The sequence below is a fragment of the Danio rerio genome, chromosome 5 (assembly GCF_052040795.2).
Source record: "Danio rerio strain M-AB ecotype USA chromosome 5, GRCz13ab, whole genome shotgun sequence".
Taxonomy (NCBI): Eukaryota; Metazoa; Chordata; class Actinopteri; order Cypriniformes; family Danionidae; genus Danio; species Danio rerio.
Genome location: NC_141025.1, coordinates 40,206,255 through 40,223,054, shown reverse-complemented (window position 1 = coordinate 40,223,054; position 16,800 = coordinate 40,206,255). Strand labels below are relative to the sequence as shown.

Genomic DNA, 16,800 nt, shown 5'->3' with positions numbered 1-16,800 from the left:
ATACAAAGCAGTGTTACTGAGGTGACCTTATTTTCCATGTACTCCAGCCACTGCAGGCCCAGGTTGGTAACAATACGAGGGGTCCCGTCATCAACAGGTAAAATGTCAATTTTAAACTTTTGAGGAGCAGCGGTGACAACCTGTTACAGACAATCGTTTTTAGACATTCACACACACACATTGAAAATCTGCTTTGTCAAAGTCTAAAAGAATGGTACAACATGGTTCGTTTTGAAAGCATTCCCCTTATACATTTCTGGAGATCGCAAATTATTCAGCCAGAAGTATGTATGGTTGCATTTCATCTTTAAAACGAACGATACGGGATGGTATAACGCCGTTCCCTTTTGTGTTTACCAGCTGACTGCTTACTTCCTTATGGACGCATTCCCACTGTTACCAGTTTGTCCAGTAGCTTGACATATATGTAGGTGGACTTAAGATGCAGAGGGGAGTTGACCACGACAATGGGGTTCAAGTCTGACGAAGGACGATTCCAAAAGGCAGGTAAGACAATAACAGACACCAAAAAATAAATTAAACAAGTAAAAAAACAGAGTGAGATGGTGGTAAAATCCGAAAATGTGGTAAAAATCTGACGAGAGCTTTACTTTTTCTGGATTGATTTTTTTGGGGTTTAGGGAAGTGGGTGGGCGCTGGTCAATCTTAGTTTTTGAAAACACTATTGGTTGGTTTGAGGGAAAGTGGAGGGTAGGTTATTTAATTAGTCAGTCAGTCAGACAACAACGACCTCTGGTGGATTTACATAAGAACAGCAGGTGCGAATGGCACTTTCGAAAGAAAATTAAGATCTGAAAAAGCATACACAGCAGCCTCTAGTAGATTTGTGAAAACAAAACTGCAATAAAATGTACCTCCTGAGATGTATTTGGCACTCTCCAGAAACGTATAAGGCGGTACGTTTTCAGAATGAGCCTGGGTTTGAATGGAAAGTAATTGCAATGGAAATTGGGAAGATGAAAACCCTTGCTTTCACTTTAAAACAAATACAAATTGCATAAAGGGGTATTTTATGGAGTAAGTGAAAATAATTGTTGGACTGTGATAATTAAAATAGATATGTAATATATTTCAGTATGGTTACATCCAATGTAACAATGCAAGGCCACCATTATATTGTTCCTTCCACTGATGTTTTTGTTAATCTTTTATTATTTTTTTTTCTCTCATTTCCTTTCATTTACTTAATATTGTATTACATTCAGGTTTTGTAACAATTACAGTATTCTGAAAGTTCTCTTGTACATAATTCTGTATTGTAGGTGTTGACTTTCTTGAAAAGAAAAATTAAATTCATCCTGGCCTGCCCTAGTATTTCCATAAAAAGTAACTCTTTTGCATTTACCTTCAGCACTCACTTTAACATCCATTTGATATCAGATCAAACCTATTTTAATTGTAATATAAGCTTTGGCCATCTGAAGTGCTGAATAATGGTTTCCCAGACACCATTAAACACTGTCACAGGGCTGTTATTTTTTCATCTTATGACAAGATGAGGTGGTCCTTTTTCAATGCCCACCGGGAGACCATTTACCTCCCTGAATGCCTGACAGGCAGCTGACGCAGCCAGAGGAAAACACCACTGCTGATGGATAGAGTTATTATGATGGAGCGAAAGAGACTGAGAGCTGACATGCTGCCCAAATGGCTACGTTAAACAAATGGACTCAATAGGTGAAATATATGGTTATTTATTTTCTTTTTATAAACTTGAAAAACAACAAAAAAGTAAAAAAAAAAGCTAAACAGATTTTCAGTATATTACTGAAGAAAAAAAACGCTGTATGCATGCACTGCTATTTGTTTTCTCTCTTATGTTTATTGTGCCTACCGATGATGGGTTAATTTTAGGTTGCGCTATATTGGAAAAATCTGATATTGCGATATTTTATTCTTCTGTGATAAATATTGCGATATGAATACAGTTTCACAAGATGGTTTGAATAGCTGTAATCGATGGTTTTCTGGCCAGTCCAACAGTGTTAAGTTGCAGAAATTGAATAATCACAATGCAAAAACTGATTTTCTCACTTTGTTTGGTCTCGTTTCTAGTGCCAATATCTAAAACTTCTTTCACCTTCACAATTTGCACCTTCAGAAGTTAAAAAAGTTGTGCGAATTTGTCAAAATGAAGAGTTTTTTCTTAATACAAGCTAAATTGTGTTTCAATGGGGTAAGTAAAATCATCTTGTTTTTGCATTAATATGTAGATATTTGGATTAGAAACAAGACAAAAAGAAAAAAATATTTTAAATACAGTAGTTCAATACAATTAATAAATACAATAATATAGCTCCTGGTCAACTATAAATTAACACTCAACATTGCATATCTTCCGATGTGACTGCTGTGGATGTGCACTTTGTAATATTGACGCATAAACAATATATTGTGCAGCTCTAGTTTATTTCATCAAAATTATTGTAAATATTTTAATACTGAGAACATAATAACAATTTAAAACGTCATTTCCTATTTTAACATATTCTATAGTATAAAATACAAATATTATTCAATATCTAAAATCTATTACTAACACCATTTTATCTACTCTTCTTTTTAAATCTGAATTTACAGTCTCATTACTAGAGAGCGAGAGAGAGATAAAGCACAAACAACTCCCACAAGAAGATCACCTTGCAGCTCTCACGTGGTTGTCCTCCAATGCTAAACAAAAAAAGGCTGAGGTTTTTATAAAAAATATGTAAGTGATGTCAGCAGGAGGCACTCATCCTGTGCTCTGCATGGGTTCTAATGCTGCAGTACAATGACGGGGCAACTACGCTTTAAAAAGGCACAGTCCTTCAGATGATATGATAATCTGAGGTCATCTGATATCATTAAAAATCCTCAAGGTGTTTCACAACAGCCCATTAGTCTATTTAAATCATCTCTTTGAGTTGTTACTATATTCAAGAGAACATATGCCCTTTTATTAATGAAACACTGACAACAATTGGGCGGCACAGCAAGAAGGTCACTGGTTCGTTTGGCAGAGTAGAGGGGATGTCTAGGTGTTTGTACTATGCACTGGGTTTCGGGCAGCTGCTGCAATCGGATTTTATACCAAAGTCGGCGATCCGGGGGTGATATAGATTGTACCAAAAAGCTGAGTACAGGGGGGTGGGGGTGGTGAAATGGTATGACTCCCGGAAAAAAATGGGAGTGTTGGAACTTGACAGGTATGCTGTAGTGAATGAGTGTGTGTGTGTGTGTGTGTGTGTGTATGTGTGTGAGCGCGTGTGAATGAGGGTGGATGGGTGTTTCCCAGATCTGGGTTGCAGCTGAAAGGGCATCTGCTGTGTAAAACATATGGCGGATAAGTTGGCGGTTCATTCCACTGTGAAGACCCCTAATGAATAAAGGGACTAAGCCGAAGGAAAGGAAATTACAACAACTGGCCACATGCATAATATCAAAGACAATTGAATAAATGTAAGATTACTGAGGCTGCATTTATTTAATTGATTGCTAATATTGTGAAATATTGTCATGATTTTAAATTCTAGTTTATATTGATGCACTTCACAGTATAAAATGATAATTAAAAAATACAAGGGGTTACATGAAGTCGAACCAACCTCTTTTCCACCCTCCTCGATGATGAAGAACATGTTGGTGCCGTCACCGACAGTGAAGGTGAATCGATCTTTGAGGGAGTTACTGCCATCATGGTTGTAACTGATGCGGTTCTGGTAGACGTCGTCCATAGTGAAGGTGTTTGTCTGACGATAATGCTGACCATTACTGGTGCGCTCGATGGTCCCATGACGAGGTGCCTGAACAATGGTGAAAGTGACAGAGTCCTCCTGACAGAAAATTGCAGAGAAAGAGAGAGAGTGAGAGAGAAAGTCAAACAGGTGTGAAATAAAATTAACAAAAGAAGTAAATGAGGTTTAGTGCGACAGATGTCAGGTGTAAAAGACTTAGCATATGTCAAGCAGGGTGACAGTAATTTCAACTCTGCTAAAAATGTTTTCCATTTCCATCCGCTCTTCGCCCACTTCCCACATTAGTATGACATGATTGCGCATAATTTTGTCTACAGCATCAAAGACGCTTCAGCCAGTAATGTTTTATTTATCTTTCTATTCATTGAAGAAAAATATAGCAAGATTTCCACAAAACTACTAAGCAGTGGGCCTGTTTTTTAGCATTAATAATAGGAAATACATGATTTTCGAGAACATATCAGCATTAGGTCAGAATTATTTCCGAAGGACCATATGACAGTGAAAACTGAAGTATTTGATAGCAAAAATTTTGTTTAATGTATTTTTGCCATTTATATGAATCTTTTTGACATTTTGGCCTTTATTATAATTGGACAGTATGTTTTAGAGAGAGAGAGAGATAGAAAAGATGGGACTGTAAAAGGTCAGAAGCGCAATGGCACTACATCTTGCCCCGAGGCTATCAGCACTGACATACAGTTGAAGTCAGAATTATTAGCCCACCTTTAAATTATTATTATTATTTTTTTTTATATTTTACAAATGATGTTTAACAGAGCAAGTAAATTTTCACAGTATGTCTGATAATATTTATTCTTCTGGTGAAAGTCTTATTTGTTTTATTTCGAGTAGAATAAAAGCAGTTTTGATTTTTTTAAGAATGATTTTAAGGTCCAAATTATTAGCCACTTTAAGCAAATTTTTTTTCGATAGTCTACAGAACAAACCAATGTTATGCAATAACTTGCCTAATGACCCTAACCTGCCTAGTTAACCTAATTAACCTAGTTAAGCCTTTAAATGTCACGTTAAGCTGTACAGAAGTGTCTTGAAAAATATTTAGTCAAATATTATTTACTGTCATCATGGTAAAGATAAAATAAATCAGGTATTAGCAATGAGTTATTAAAACTATTATGTTTAGAAATGTGTTATAAAAATCTTCTCTCCATTAAACAGAAATTGGGGGAAAAATAAACTAACGGTCTAATAATTCAGAGGGGCTAATAATTCTGACTTCAACTGTATATTACATTTTCAAAGTATATGAACAATGAAAACACATTTGTGTATAATGAGTATTTTTTTGTACTTTTAAAGAGTGTTGAAGAATTTTCATAGGATTAAGAATAAAAGGTAACATTCTACTCAAATGAGGTGTTCATAAAATTATATGATCTATTAGTCCTGACAGCAAATGTTTTTAGATATTTGTAACTTATTAAAATTACTTACTAAGTTAATCATGGTCTAACCTAATTTTATAAGTTACACAAGCTGTTTAAAGTCTCATTCATTCATTTATTTTCTTTTCGGATTAGTCCCTTTATTTATCAAGGGTCGCCACAGCGGAAAGAACCGCCAACTTATGCAGCATATATTTTACGCAGCGGATGCCCTTCCAGCTGCAACCCATCACTGGGGAACACCCATACACACTCATTCACACACATACACTACGCATACCCAATTCACCTCTACCGCATGTCTTTGGACCTGTGGGGTAAACTGGAGCAGAACATGCAAACTCCACACCGAAACGCCAACTGACCCAGCCAGGGCTCAAACCAGTGACCTTCTTGCTGTGAGGCGCCACTGTGTCGCCATAAGTCAGTTTAACATAATATAAATTTAATTGGCTCATAATTTGATTTAGCTTAAAAAAATTAAGGCAACCAGGATTTTTTTAGTGTATGAAACCTTAATCATTATGATTATGTCATTATCATGACATAAATATGAATGAGACTGTATGCATGCTTATGACAACTTTATTAAGTATCATTCACTCATGTCATTTTAAATGCAAAAATGACATATTGTCATAAACAAATACATCAAAACTTACAATACGTGACAACCTGACATTACCAAGACAACATAACTTGTCATAAATCTGTCATCAACATGAGTGTTATGAGGCCACTTTTTCCCAGTGGAACAAAATAAATTTGACATAAAAATGTCTTATTAAAAGTGTCACTACAGTGGTACACGTTTTATTGATCATTAATGTATTATTAAGTGTCAGGACTCTCTCAAATATGTACCAAAAAAAACCAATTTAAATAATCATACAGAGATCAAAGTCACTGTTTTTTTAGGAATAAATGGATCAATTAAATCTGTTCATCATGCAACTTTCTAGTGTCTCTTCATAAAACAACACTGCTTTGATTATTCTGCAAAAAAAGCTTCTGCAGTAACATTTGACCAACTCCATTGTTTTTTATGACAATAAATAAATAAATAAATAAATAAATAAATAAATAAATAAATAAATAAATAAATAAATAAATAAACAAACTAAAATGCTCCAGGCAAAACTATGCAATTCTATTCTCCACTTCCACATGGAATGCAATATCTTTTTTGCATCTCTATGTTTACACAAAATTGCCTTACAGTAACATTAATCATGCAGCTCTTTAAAAAAAATAACACACAGCATTCAAACTTCACACAATTGTTTTTAATGTAAATACTTTTAAAGCACAGAAGAATTGCAAGCGCAGTCTATGCTAAAATTGTACCTCAGTGTCAGCATCGGTGGCCTTGAGCTCAAACTCAGTGATGGTCTTCCTCACGCCCTCCTGCACCCTCATGCCAGGCACCTGCAACACAGGCAGAGCATCGTCCACCGGCCGGATGGTGATGTAGAATGTCTGTGAGACCTGGAGGACAGAAGCACAACGCTAATGAATTAATTAAACGCACACAGCGCTCCGTAATTCAATCTAGATATGAGCTCAATTGTTCTGCAGCACACAATCAAATTTCCTGCTGATTAAATTTATGGCATTATCAAATGAGAGATAAGTGTAGAGAAACAGAGACCATAAAGAGAATTGGATTTAGACCACCGACAGCTGCAGTGAAGTAAAAAGTGTACATTAGAGTTAGACTATTTTTATTACAAATAATTCAGTTATAAAGAAATAATAATGGTGACACAGTGGCGAAGTGGGTAGTGCTGTCGCCTCACAGCAAGAAGATCACTGGTTCGAGCCTCAGCTGGGTCAGTTGGCGTGTCTGAGTGGAGTTTGCATGTTCTCCCAGCATTCTTGTGGATTTCCTCCAGGTGCTCCGGTTTCCCCCACAATCCAAAGACATGTGGTACAGGTGACTTGGGAAGGCTAAACTGTCGTTAATGTATGAGTGTAAATGAGAGTGTATGGATGTTTCCCAGTGATGGGTTGCAGCCGGAAGGGCATTCACTGCATATAACATGTGCTGGATGAGTTGGCAATTCATTCCGCTGTGGCGACCCTGGATTAATAGAGGGACTAAGCTGAAAAAAATGAATGAATAAGAAATAAAGAATGCTTTTTCAAAATATATGTCACAAAGATAAAAGATGGAAGTTTGATGAGGATAGTTGTTTGCATGGTGGATGATGATGTTTTTTCATATGTTATTGTATTGTAAATAATTTTGTTCCTGTTTTAAAATATGGAGGTACTGTTTGGTTTATGTATTAACTGTATTTTGCAGCCATGTTTTGTTTTTGTTTTCAGCAAGAACCACAATGGAAACAAGCCCAGGGTTTTATTGTGTTTTTATCCTCGATGGTTTTATTTCAAAATGTATGGAATACTTGTTTTTTGTACAGTTTGTCTAAAATATGTCAAATAAATATTCAATTCAATTCAAACTCCAATCAATCTGACATTTAACAGTCTGTTAAAACCTTTGCATTCATATCGACATTTTTATTTTATTTAATTTTTTCTGTGATCATTTTGGCTTTGTTATTTCCAATAGCATAAATTTGGCAAAATTGTGTTGCTTTTTTTTTGTACTGAACCTTTACCGTATTCCCCCTTTTTTGCATGGATCTATTTTACTACTATTGGTAGCTAACTTTCAGATTCTCTGACTTTTCCCTGAGTTTCACTGACTAAAAATCAGAATTTTCATGATCTCATGAAGCACTGCAAGGATAAAAGGAAAGAGTCTGATTCCTTTTTATAAAGGAAAAAACTAGATATCTTTTATTGTGTGATGTCACATCACATCTGATAAGGATACAGTGACCAATTTAGATTGATTTGCCTTATTTCATTCAAGGAGCTTGTTCTTTTCAGTTTTCGTGGTTGGATTTGCTCTTTAGTGTTTCAGCTTTCAGCAGAGACATTTACAATACACTGAACTGAACTAAACTGAACATCAACTGTGAAAACTGACTGAAGCAGTTTCAGTTTACTAGAACTTCATCTGCGTTAAGCTGCTTTGACACAATCTAGATTGTATGTGCTATAGAAATAAAGATGAATTTAATTGAATTTAACATTTCTCATAACAACAGATTTATCCATTAAATAATGATTAAATTACACAAATCCAAAACTTTAAATTAATGATTAAATAATGGTTGCAGAGGCTAAACAATTATCAAAACAACCGGAAATTACACACAACCTAATAAGTTGTGTTTGCAATTCTGTCAGGGAGCACTTATGCGATCTAATTTAGACTGCACGTTTAAATAATTTGTAATATTCTAGTTAGCTACACTATTTTACAGGTAATTGTCTGTATTTTATATTTTTTTTACAGATTTTTTTTTCCATTATACAGTGTTGTTTTACAGATATTTTATGTAATAAAACATTCTAACATTAAATTTATTCTTATTGTTTTTATTTTGGTATTATGTTTTTTTTTCAGTTTATTTAAAGGAAATTTTCTGTATTTTCAGAGAGTAACACATAATTTTAGATTTTTATTTACAGATTATTCCTGTAAAAATACAGAAACATAAATTCAGTCAATTTTTTTTGTACTATTGAAGATAGTTATCAAATGAGGATTGAAGTGAGGTTAATAATCAAATAATAACCTATTGTTTGTAGGCTGCATATAATGCATGCACTGTAAACTATAAAATGCTTATTTTACTAATATGTATACGAGACGCCCCTGCTGGCAGAAAATTACATTTTTTAAAAGTTTTTTATATATTTTTTTTATTTTACAGTGTAACATTATAGCTACATTACAGTTTTTGTTCACAAGACCTGTATGACAGTCTGGTGACTGAATTTTACTTAAATAAAAAAATTTTAAAAGATTAATTAAAAATAAAAATTAATATGACAAAAAAGCACATAATAAATAAATAAATAAATAACATAATAAATAAATAAATAAATAAAATATTAATATCTGAAATGGACCTTTAAAAATTCCATGATATTCCCAAAATTCCATGACCCATAGGAATATTGACTATACATAAAAAAATGATTTCCTCTCAAGACCTTTAGGACCAACATGATTAAATTCGTGATTGAAACGAAAGCAATATATCACAAACGATGAATTCTTTAGAAATTCCAATAGTCTAATAAAAGCTGCTTTATTTCACACAGAGCTGAAAGTCACATTAACAAATAACATCTACTCGTTTTGCTTCACATTTGGTTTACTGTGTCTGAAGTGTTTCCGAAATAATAATTAGAAATGATCAGTTTTGCATCCACGCCACTAGGTGTCAGCGTCAGTCAAAAGAGCACTGCCATATGATCTAGTGTGCCATTGACAAAATAAAAATGCTTCTTAAATTGAGCAGCACAATACAAACACAGAGTATAATTGGAAATCATTTCCCATTCAAAACGGCCGAGGAGTGTTTCCCACTGAGAGAAGTGGTCATTGTGGGATAACTTGAATGCTTCGGTATGTTAATCTCTTCAGGCACTCTCTATGCAGTGTTTATTCAAGCTCTTTCGGCCCTAATTAGTGTGTGTGTGGGCGTGTGTGTTTTCATAATAAAAAGAACAGAGGTGAAAAGGAGGAGAGTATGAAAAGGCAAGAGAGAGGATTGAGATTGTTGTGAGAGGAAGTGCAGGGCCGTAGCCAAAGGAGGTTTGGGTGGTTTGAAAAACACATCCCTCTACTGACAAAGTCTAGAATTTGGCCTCTATTTGAGCTCATTTGTTCCATTTTGGACACTATGCCATTATAAATAGTTGAAATAACCGATAAAAGAAAGTTTTAAAACAAATTTAATTATCAATTATTATTAAAATGGACAAATTTGACTGAAGAAATTAGCTGGGTAGCTTGTTATTTGTCTTTAGGCTACAGTCTTTAATTTAAAACAAGTTTCAACAGATTCCTAATTATTTTTTAAATGATGAATGATAATATTTTTTTCATATTGCTTTGTTAAAATTTATTTAAAATTATAATCTCATCACATTATTTATAAAACTGTAATAACGTAATACACATAAATTTTTGTAAAGATAAAATAGTATGGTAAGCAGAAAATAATGTAGAATGTAAATGTAGAAAATATTTGTGTTGCATCAAAAAGTGTGGTAATGATCACCCTCTGACAAGTTAAATTTAGTGCTTAAAAACTCACTAAAATGCAGTATTTGAACTTTACAATTTAATATAAAATGAGGCGAATGACTGCGAAAAAGGTACACTTTTTAAGAAAAAAGAAACACCCGTTTTAATAGGCTGGCTACGGGTTGGAAGTGTTCTTTTTTTGTAAAAAAAAAAAAAAAGTGTGTATGAGTGTTTATGAGTGAAATTTGTGTATACACATTTGGATTTAAGCTGAATGAGACAGACATGTGGGTGTTTGTATAGTGCATTTCCATTCCAAAATATTGTTAAGTAATTTTTCTAAATAATTAAAAAATGTCTATATAAATGCCACTAAAATTTCTGTTTTTATACTTACTCCCCATATATTTTTCCTTTTTGCAATGCTAAATATTTAAAGACATTGATTTTGATTATTTAATTAGGACAGTAAGGTCTTCACTGAAACAAAAGTCTTGTCACTTAACAGAAATAGTGTATAGTATAATATAAAGTCATGGTGAAGTAAAAAAAGAATATATAGTGTATGACTCTGGGTTTGGAGGACTGCATCCAAACATATCTGCAATGACTCAAATAACTGATTAATAATGTCATCTGGAATGGCAAAGAAAGCTTTCTTGCAGGACTCCCAGAGCTCATCAAGATTGTTTGGATTCATCTTCAATGCCTGTGGAGGCTGAAGTATGACAAGGAGCGCTATCCTGCTTAAGAGTTTGCCCTCTCCTGTGGTTTGTAATGTAATGGGCAGCACAATTGTCTTGATACCTCAGGCTGTTAATGTTGCCATCCACTCTGCAGATCTCTCGCACGCCCCCATACTGATTGTAATCCAAAATCATGATTTTTCCTTCACTAAACTTGACTGATTTCGTGAGAATACATGCGGGTTCCAATTTCAGCAGTTTTTGTGATGATTGGGATGCAGTTCAACAGATGATTCATCAAAAAAAAAAAAAAAAAACTATTCTGCCACTTTTCCAAATGATCAACTCGAGGTCAAGTTATTATTTGTTGCTCTTACAACTAGGATTAACAACAAGATTTTTGTTAGGTAGTGTACTTGTCCGGCACATGTTTTACACAGCAGATAAAATTTAGCTTTTTATTTTTTGTGAATATTTTATTTTAGTTTAAAGAAAAATTTTTTTTTAACATTGTTTAACATTAACATGCATGATTTAACATTAGTCCACAGAAACCAGCTGACCTTCTATACCAGCTGTCACCAAACTTGTTCCTGGAGGGCCGGTGTCCTGCAGATTTTAGCTCCAACCCTAATCAAACACACCTGAACAAGCTAATCAAGGTCTTTCTAGGTATACTTGAAGCATTCAGGCAGGTGTGTTGAGGCAATTTGGAGCTAAACCCTGCAGGGACACCGGCCCTCCAGGACCGAGATTGATGACCCCTGTTCTATACAGTCAGATGATCAGTATTGAATAATATCATTTTAATGACATTTATTTTCCTTATTTATTCTTATTTCGAGATTAAACTTGATTTTTACTCCCATATTTTTTTTATGTCGCTAGACATTTGTGCCCAACAGTTAATGTATGTGCATCCATGTGTGTCTGTATCTGTGTGTGTGTGTGCGCACCTCGTTTCCTCCATCAGATACAGTGAAGGTGAAGTCATCGGAGTGAATCTCGTCTTCACTGGTGTGCACATACTGAATGCTGCGAGAGGCCAGGTCAGCCTGGGTAAACGAGCTGATCCGTGTTCCTGCAACAACATCACATATTGTGCAACTCTCCAGGCAGGCTACCATTTCATACAATACACTCCACTCGGTATGAAATAATAATGTAAACTCACTTGCCACCATTAAAATATCCCACAGGTCAACTGAAATTGATGAATAAAACATGCGCTGCTCCGGAAATCCCATTGAGTGCAATCCATGAAACACCAAGAGGGACAGAGCGGAAAATAAAAACTGCTCTTCGCCCATGAAACTACCTTATCTGACACCTTGATAGAGATCTATAGGCAGGTTCCCAACTAATGAGTTCTGCCATGAGTTCTGTAGGTCACGAACATTGCCTGGCAATTGTGGCCAGCTTTTATAAATGCACCAGGACCACAAACTATAAATATATATTATGATCTATAACGCTCTAGAGATTAAATCTTCAATAGAGAGCAGAATAGCAATGATGTTATGCTTGTGCATGTAGGTGTTTTCTTGTATATGACAGATTTGTGAGTCTTGGAATTATGGCTATATGTAATTTGAGTGAAACTTCCCCAGTGACCCGGCAGCCCGACATTTACAGCACATCTACAGAAGTTGCCTTTAAATAATGATGTAAAGTCATCTGCCACCATTATAAATACCCCACAGATCAACTTAAATGGCTCTCTACACACTACAGACATCTTTTCAAAGCATTTTCTGCAGAGCTACAATGTCTCTGTATCCAAGTTACACTATAAAATATTAGCTGCAAATGAAAAGTACATAACGGCACTAAAACTACTTAAGGGGGCTACATCATTTTAAATGTGTAACCAGTGCATGCATACCTGAGACACAAGTAAAATATTTTAATAAAAATCCCATATTGTAAATCTTTGTCAGTGGCAGTAGAGATTACCTTATACTCATAGGTGCACATAACTGGTACACAGGACTAAAATAAAAAATGTGAACTAGATATGGTGCTAGAGACGTGGTTGTTTATCCTATAGATCATTGATAAGATAATTATTATAAACGTTTTCAATTGTGTGTTGTTAGCTATGTAGAATATTCCACTCAAGTTCGTTATTTTGTTATTATTTTGTTTTTTGTTTTGTAGGTAGCAGTGCCAGTAGTTCTCTTTACCTAAAATTGTATTATTATGTGTGTGAATTGAATGGACCCCTTTCACAAGACTGTTATGAGATGTTTATGGGTCACCATAATCTTAAATCCTTGAATGTTTTTAATATTTAGATTTTTTTTTTAAATGTATGAACATTTATGTGCATTTATGAATGTATTATATCATTTTTGCATCAAATTACAAAAAAACAATTTACCACTTATGCGAGGTGTTTCTAATGCAGTGTCTAAGGGGCTTAGATTAACTTTGTTAGGTTTTGTAAGCTTAGCCCCTTGATAAGAAGAAAGATAGCTCCTTAACTGAAGGAATTTAAAGAAATGTTTTGTGGGAATATTTAATTACAATTAAGTTACAATTTCTGCAAAAGACATTAGATCATTTTCTTTATATAAATCTCCATTTTTTTGCAGCCCTTTGTCAAACCACATATTAAACGCTGGGTCAGATTTAGCTGGTTTAAAACACTAGTTTCCCCATACTGGAGTAAAGCATAATAAGATGATACTGCACTGATCTACATACTTATAAACACCACATACTTATCACACCAGACATTAATGGTATTCATTAAAATAGGATTAGAAGATACAATATTTTTGTCTTCTCTAAAAGATCTAATGTCTGCTGAGTAAAGATAGAGATAAAAAAGTAATTTAGATTTTATAAAAAGGGATTCCATATCCATCCAAGGTGTAGAAGATTTAGAAGAGAAATAGTATAAAGTAGATCATAACTGTGCTGTCTAGTAGTTCCATTGTAGATTGGGAAAGTGGAGACCACCTTTATTATAAGGTAAGTATAATAGTGATAACCTTATACAAGATGAAATCTGTTTATAATTTCCGAAGTGTTGTAAAAAAAGGAAAACCAAGGGCTGAGAGGGATATTTTGAAACAAATATAATATTTTAGGTAGTATACTCATTTTTATAATGTTTACACGACCAATTAGTGGCTTATAGGAACTTAGGTTATTCTCTCCTCTAGCTGCTGTCATCAGTCTCACACAATTTATTTAGCTTTTTCTGAAAGTCTTGATAACCCCATCATGGAGTTTTTTTTAAATTACTTGAGCAAATAGGATTGTAAATGCTCTGTGTTTACCCGGCTATGATGCCTTCTGCTACTGAGAAACCCGGAAATGTGAAAAGGGTCTATAGCAAGTAAATAGGCTCATGCAACTTTGGCATGAGTGTGGCTCGGAGAAAAAACATAAAGTAAAGAAAAGTTAAGTTCTAAACTATACAATGTCGTGGTCAGTGTTGGGGAAAGTTACTTTTGAAAATAGTACATTACAATATTGAGTTACTCCCCCCCAAAAAATAACTAATTATTTATGTGTTATTTAGTTACTTTTATGCATAGTAATGTTACATTAATTTTGAGTTACTTTTGCATTACTTTTTCTTACCTGGCTGAGGTTTGATCTCTTCCAGAACTTGCAGATGTTTTTTTTTCAACATTTTGTTATAGAGAAGCACTGCATTTAACAACCACCAATATAACCCACACCTTCATATTCCTTTAAAAAATCTAGGATAAAATTATATTTTGAGAACTTTCTTAGCCCAAAGCTATACGTGCTGTATATACACATTAATGACAGCATGTAAAGTAATGGGTTTGCTACTTTTGTACGTTTTCTGTTATTAGTTAAGTAAATTGACTATCCATTGAGATAAAGATTGCAATATCGCCCAAGAGCACTGACATGAAATAACTTATATTAGGGCAAAACAGATTTTAAGCCTTTAAAATGTTTAATAAAAAAATAAACATTAATGATTAATAAACAAATCCCCTAATCAAAATAATTCTTTGAGCTTTATACATTGATTAAATTGTTTCACAAGGCCTCACAAATGTGGACATGGTTTCCCAAAAGAGAAAAAAAATGTACTATATTAATTACTTCAACATTAGACAATGGCTGCATCCCCTCAACAATAAAAGCAATAACCATTTTTTTTTTGTTGTTTTTTGCTTAGTCAAATAAATTCTTTTACCTGGAGAACCTAAACTGATGTCAGTCATTTGTTGTTTAGCTGGAGGTGGGGTGCGATTGTAGTGCTTTTTTTTTTTTTGCAGTTGTCAAGAGTTTTATTCACACATAATCTACACTTAACATCAATCCATTTCTTTTCTTCGATGAGGTCAAAATACCAAAAATACATAGCAAAAATATAAGTCTTGGGCCTGCTATAGTTTCTGTTTCTGACTATCTGTAGTGGTGACAGGCTATTCTGGAATGAATCATTTATTTTAACCCAATTTTCTAAGTGAATCACTCGAACCAGTTCATTAAATTAAAAGGAGTTGTCATAAAATGGTTTGCGTCTTCAGTAAGTACTTAATTACTTACTTTTTAACATACTGAATATGCCCTCTGACACAAAATAAAACAACATCCCGAGATATTCAGTTACTAGAACAGTACACTGACTTCTCTGCTGAAAAAAAAATTCCCAGGTTAAAGGAGTCATTAGCCCAGGTGGAGTTTAAGTATCTTGGGGTTTTATATACGAGTGAGGGAAGGTTAGCATGTGAGATTGACAGGCAGATTGGTGCAACGGCAGCAGTAATGCGGTCCATGTACCAGTCTGTTGTGGTAAAGAAGGAGCTGAGCCAAAAGGCAAAGCTTCCAACTTACCGGTAAATCTACACTCCTACTCTCACCTATGGTCATGAGCTTTGGGTCATGACCGAAAGGGGAAGACCCAGGACACTCCGGAGGGACTATGTCTCTCGGCTGGCCTGGGAACGCCTCAGGATCCCCCCGGAGGAGCTGGAAGAAGTGTCTGGGGAGAGGGAGGTCTGGAGATTTCTCCTAGGACTGCTGCCTCCATGACCCGGCTTCGACCCCGGATAAGTAGATGGAATTGAGTTGAGATGAGACCTGTAACTATTGGCTTCAAGTCACAGGTTTTCAAAAAATTTTTAAATATATATTTTTTAAATTCAACACAAAAAGAAAATTCCAAAAAGGTTTGGAAACACTTTTTTGGGTAAACTATCGCTTCAACCATCTTTTTAATAAGCTGTTCAGACTAAGACCTACAATCTTTCAAGTGAAGAAGAATCACTTCTTTTTTAAGTTAACTGGTTAAACTACAGTTCATTGAACACAGTTTGCAAGTTCTGGAATTTTTTATATTTTTTCAACATTTTTTGAGGGACTTGGACTGATTTTTGCTGTTTATTTTGATGAATTCCTTAACTAACACACTGAATTAATTATCTCAGATATATTAAGTGTGGTACCAATAAAAAAGGGTGTAAGCAAGGTATAAATCACATTGCACTGAAGGACATGAATTAGACATACTAAGTATAGAGTTAATTTGTCTGTTTCATGTACCTGGTTTGTTAGAATGTTCTAGATGACCAAGCTGGGGCTGTTTAGTGATTCGGTAAACGAGTTCATCAGGTTCACTGTCCTGATCAGTAGAGGAGAGCTGCAGAGTTGTGATCTTCTTCAAGGAGTTCTCATCCAAAACTAAGCCCTTATTAACCACCACTGTGGGAGGAAGTCTGTCCTCTAAGAAAGAGAGAGAGAGATAAAAAAAGAAAAGAAACCGTGATGTATTAATATATCTTTCTTCCATCATTCCAGAACACTCACTTTCAGTGTCTCAAAATAACTTC

The 16,800-nt window shown here is 34.5% G+C and overlaps 1 protein-coding gene and 1 long non-coding RNA gene across 2 annotated transcripts in view; one reads left to right on the top strand and one right to left on the bottom strand.

The window, feature by feature from the left end:
- fras1 (Fraser extracellular matrix complex subunit 1) overlaps positions 1-16,800 on the bottom strand; it is a gene marked incomplete at its 5' end in the record, with an annotated part of 190,295 nt that overhangs the window by 31,892 nt on the left and 141,603 nt on the right. The window contains 5 exon segments of the mRNA NM_001130840.1: positions 27-140; positions 3,606-3,833; positions 6,512-6,652; positions 11,926-12,050; positions 16,514-16,693. Of these exon segments, the coding sequence (NP_001124312.1) occupies positions 27-140; positions 3,606-3,833; positions 6,512-6,652; positions 11,926-12,050; positions 16,514-16,693 (788 nt within the window).
- LOC141385562 (uncharacterized) lies at positions 9,462-16,513 on the top strand. The gene is made up of 4 exons (XR_015491500.1): positions 9,462-9,659; positions 11,943-12,084; positions 12,169-14,298; positions 14,349-16,513. It is a non-coding gene; the product is annotated as an uncharacterized LOC141385562 (long non-coding RNA).